Below are 4,394 nucleotides of genomic sequence, written 5' to 3' on the forward strand. Positions count from 1 at the left end.
AGAATGAAACAAACTGAAGAAATAAAATGTAACACAAATGATTTTGTCCATGTGACATGCAACATTTTATATTTTCTGTTGGAAAAGGAGCAGGTAGAAGATATAAAGTCCTGCCCCTTTCCTACATGTCTGTATTATCAATTAACTTTCAGAACATCAAAAAGAGACAACTTGTTTCCATTTTACATCATGTTTGACTATGTAAAATTATTTTAAGTACTATTTATATCATCAATTACATTATAGACTATTGAACATTAGCATATTTTGAAATGAGCTCTGCTTTGATCAGTTTTTTAAATTGTTTTACATTTGTAATTTTTTTAACTCATCATTCACTGATAAACAAAAACTCTTCCTGGTTGTTCTAATATGTTGTTTTTTTAAATATCCTTCACCTCTTAAATTATAACGCCCCTCTCTGTCACCAAACATTTCCTGTGTGTTGTGTGGAAGTTTTTGATTTCGGACCTTAAACATGGATTGTGTAGTTTTTAAATATCACCAGGTCCCAGAATGTCAGTATATTTGATTGAATGAATAACTGGTTTGTGTGTTCCCAGTATCCCAGAGTTGTGCAGGTATCTTTAAAAAATATAAAACTACAAACTAATTTTCCCAATCTACTTGTTTTTTTTTATTTTATTTTTAGAATAACTAACGAACATTGCTGCGATATAACTGTATTTGTACTGGTTCCAGGAGTTAGTCGGGTCCCTCCCAGCTGTTATTACAGCCTTACTTGGCCAGCCTGTTGGTGAGGCTGCAGCCTGTGTGGTTCTGGTTCTGGTTCTGGTTCTGATAGTTAAGCCATAAACGCAGAGTTAAGTGGAAGCTTCAGGTCAGGGTCTATGGGCGGTTCTGTGACATCAGAATGTGGGGTATTTGCAGCAGAACTCTGGTGAGTAAAACACAAGCTAACCAACGCTCCGTGTTTGTAACAGTGAAGCTAACAGTTTGAATGACGTCATTTATTTGTTTGTTATAAACACCTCCGCTGATGTGTGTGATCCACTCTGACGCTTTATTCTTTTTAATGCTTTATAACTAGCGGTGTTGTTAGCTAACGGTTAGCAAGGTTTACTTACTTACTTAGTTAGCTAGCCTCAGTGGCTAACGCTTAACTTATGCTAACTGAACTGGGTCAAAGGTGAAACTGGATACGCAGAGAGTAAAAACAGCTAAAAATGTTACATAAAACTGTGAAGCTAACAGCTCCAATTAAAGCCACTTATTTTATAAACATTTCTTCTGTGCGAGACATTTATCCACTTTTATGAATATTAGATATTTCAGACTGAAATCCAGCGGCGTTAGCAAGGTTTACCTGAAAGTGAACGGTAACCGGTTAGCTTCAGGAGCTAGTTAGCTTCGGTGGCTAACGTTCAACTGATGCTAACAGAACTGGGTCAAAGGTGAAACAATGATCAACTGGAAATAAAAACAGCTGAAACGTGAACTAATCTTTTATTTAAGAGTAGTTTTATGGTTAGTAAACAAAAAAATAACTTTTAATCAAAATTAGTTTATTTAGTTTAGTTTTTTAGTAGACAAACTAAAAATTTAAATGTAATATTTAGCATATTTTGCAGTAAAACAGCTCACAGGATGAGGGAATATTTTTAATTTAAATATTTATATTTAAAGATTAAATATTAAAGTCAGTGGGCTCATTAAATGTTATATTTTACCTGTCAGAATAATTAAAGTTTTTGGTTACATTCTGGTTTTAGGTGAAAAAACAACACAATGAAATATGTTGTGAGTTGGATTTGTCTGTTTTTTAAATCTAATTTTTTATTTTATGTTTTTTTGTCCCGTCTGAAGGCCGACTTTACTTCCTGAAAGATCAAAGTTTTAAAGTTTTAACACGTTAACCTGACCCAGGTGTGAACCCAGGAGACACAAACAAATAAAAACCTTCAGAGTTTGACTCACTTTGTGTTTTCAGACCTGAAGGTCCAACAGAACCTGTCCGCTCACGTCTCTGCCTGTGATCTGACCTGTGTTTGTCCTGGGAAGGTGGGGATGGCGAAGACCTGTGGACTTGGGAGACCACGTCACCTGGTGAAGCCCGTGTCTGCCACCCGGGTCGCCGGCAGGTACCTGACCCACCAGAGGGGGCTGCCGGCTCTGCCCGTGCCCCCCCTGCAGCAGACCTGCGAGCGGTACATCACTGCCCTGGAGCCCATCCTGGAGACGGACGAGCTGACCCGGACCAAAGAGCTGGTCCAGGACTTCCAGAAACCCGGAGGAGTCGGGGAGCGGCTGCAGAAGGGCCTGGAGAGGAGAGCGGGCCGAACGGAGAACTGGGTAAACCCTCAGACCGGTTCTGTTTGGACCAGTTGTTCTTGACAAGTGGACTCCTGTCAGCTAGTGTTTAGCTCATTTAGCCTTTAGCTACTGTGCTGTTTAGCTTTTAGCTAGCGTTCTGCTTGATTTCACTTCTTTCACAAGTTTCAGTCATTGGACYGAATATTCTCCTAAAAATATAACTTTTCTTCCAGCAGTTTGAAAAACAGTTTAAACAAATTATTTTTCTTTAAAGACTTTAACTCTCCTTCCTCCTCTAASAGAAAATAATTTGTGATGATCTGTCTCTGCAGCTCTCTCAGTGGTGGGTTCAAGTAGCTTACCTGGACTACAGGATGCCCGTGGTGGTCCACTCAAGTCCTGGTCTGGTTTTGCCCCGAATGAACTTCAGTGATAAACAGGGACAAATAAGGTGACAGAACTGGACTCAGGRTGGTTTCTGGATGAAGACATCTKTGGGTTAAAACTTGTTCCAGCAGGAACTGAATCTGAATGTTCATAAATTGAAATTGAATGAATTGGTTYSAAAATAAATTTCACTAAACTGAAACTGAATCTGAATTAATTTACTTTGAAACTGTATTTTGGTTTATTAAAACTTCAGTTTGACTACTTTCACTTTCAGTTCCATAATTCAGATGTTTGTGTCACATCCTGGTCCTTGAGAAAGCCAGGCAGAGTAATCAAACACAGATCCACAGATTTATGTTTCACTTTGGTGAAGTTTCCCTTCTGGATGTAACAGAGTTGATGCAATCCACTGTAAAAGTGACAAAAACACACAAAGTTATTTTATTGCAGTGATTAATTTGACCTATATGTAGAAAATGTTACATTTACATGATGACATCATGGATCAGTCAGCAGCAGCATCTGATCAACATGTGATCCATGATGTCATCATGTAAATGTAACATTTTCTACATATAGGTCAAATTAATCTCTACAATAAAATAACTTTGTGTGTTTTTGTCACTTTTACAGTGGATTGCATCAACTCTGTTACATCCAGAAGGGAAACTTCACCAAAGTGAAACATAAATCTGTGGATCTGTGTTTGATTACTCTGCCTGGCTTTCTCAAGGACCAGGATGTGACACAAAAATCTGAATTATGGAACTGAAAGTGAAAGTAGTCAAACTGAAGTTTTAATAAACCAAAATACAGTTTCAAAGAAAAGTAATTCAGATTCAGTTTAAATTTAGTGAAATTTATTTATTATTTATTATGAACATTCAGATTCAGTTCCTGCTGGAACAAGATTTAACCCACAGCCGTTCTTCATGTTGTTTAATTCTGATCCAGGGTTCTGGCAGTCTCTTTGGTTCTGATTGGTTTTGTTTGGTTCTGTTTGGTTCAGGTTTGCAGCCAAACTGATAGCCGGTGTTCTGGACTTTAAGACTATGATTGACAAGTAAGTGGTCTCCTTGTCCCGGTCTTGAATCTGGTTCCATCAGGGTCTAGATCCTGATCCGTGTCTTGCAGTGAGACTCTTCCTGTGGAGTTCCTGGGAGGGAAGCCTCTGTGTATGAACCAGTACTACGAGGTGTTCTCGTCCTGCCGGGTCCCGGGTCTGAAGAGGGACTCTGTGGTGAACCACGCCAAGAGCTCGCAGCCACCCAAACACATCACGGTGGTCCGCAACTTCCAGGTGAGGAGAGCCTGGGGTTACTGRGCCAGTCCCCCCGCTGGAGTCTAATCTGTGTTTGTGTTGGACCAGTTCTTTGAGCTGAACGTGTACAACAGAGACGGGACTCCTCTGAGCCCAGACCAGCTCTGCCTCCAGCTGGAGAGGATCTGCCGCGCCGCTCAGGAGACCAGCGCCGAGCCCGTCGGACTGCTCACCACCCTGCACCGAGACGTGTGGGCCAGGGCTTACCTGAACCTCGTTAAAGGTGTGTTCACTGACCTCTGACCTCGTTAAAGGTGTGTTTACTGACCTCTGACCTCGTTAAAGGTGTGTTCACTGACCTCTGACCTCGTTAAAGGTGTGTTCACTGACCTCTGACCTCGTTAAAGGTGTGTTCACTGACCTCTGACCTCGTTAAAGGTGTGTTTACTGACCTCTGACCTCGTTAAAG

General features: G+C 40.5%; 1 protein-coding gene across 1 annotated transcript in view; it reads left to right on the top strand.

Moving 5' to 3' along the window:
* The first annotated feature begins 692 nt into the window (after positions 1 to 692).
* Positions 693 to 4,394, top strand: part of LOC106535260 (carnitine O-acetyltransferase) — a 7,428-nt gene continuing 3,726 nt past the window's right edge. The window contains exons 1-6 of the mRNA XM_014032221.1: positions 693 to 901; positions 2,023 to 2,313; positions 2,607 to 2,725; positions 3,674 to 3,727; positions 3,799 to 3,964; positions 4,034 to 4,208. Of these exons, the coding sequence (XP_013887675.1) occupies positions 875 to 901; positions 2,023 to 2,313; positions 2,607 to 2,725; positions 3,674 to 3,727; positions 3,799 to 3,964; positions 4,034 to 4,208 (832 nt within the window). The 5' untranslated portion in view covers positions 693 to 874. The remainder of the gene's footprint in view (positions 902 to 2,022; positions 2,314 to 2,606; positions 2,726 to 3,673; positions 3,728 to 3,798; positions 3,965 to 4,033; positions 4,209 to 4,394) is intronic.

This window comes from Austrofundulus limnaeus, unplaced genomic scaffold, assembly GCF_001266775.1.
Source record: "Austrofundulus limnaeus strain Quisiro unplaced genomic scaffold, Austrofundulus_limnaeus-1.0 Scaffold1398, whole genome shotgun sequence".
NCBI lineage: Eukaryota > Metazoa > Chordata > Actinopteri > Cyprinodontiformes > Rivulidae > Austrofundulus > Austrofundulus limnaeus.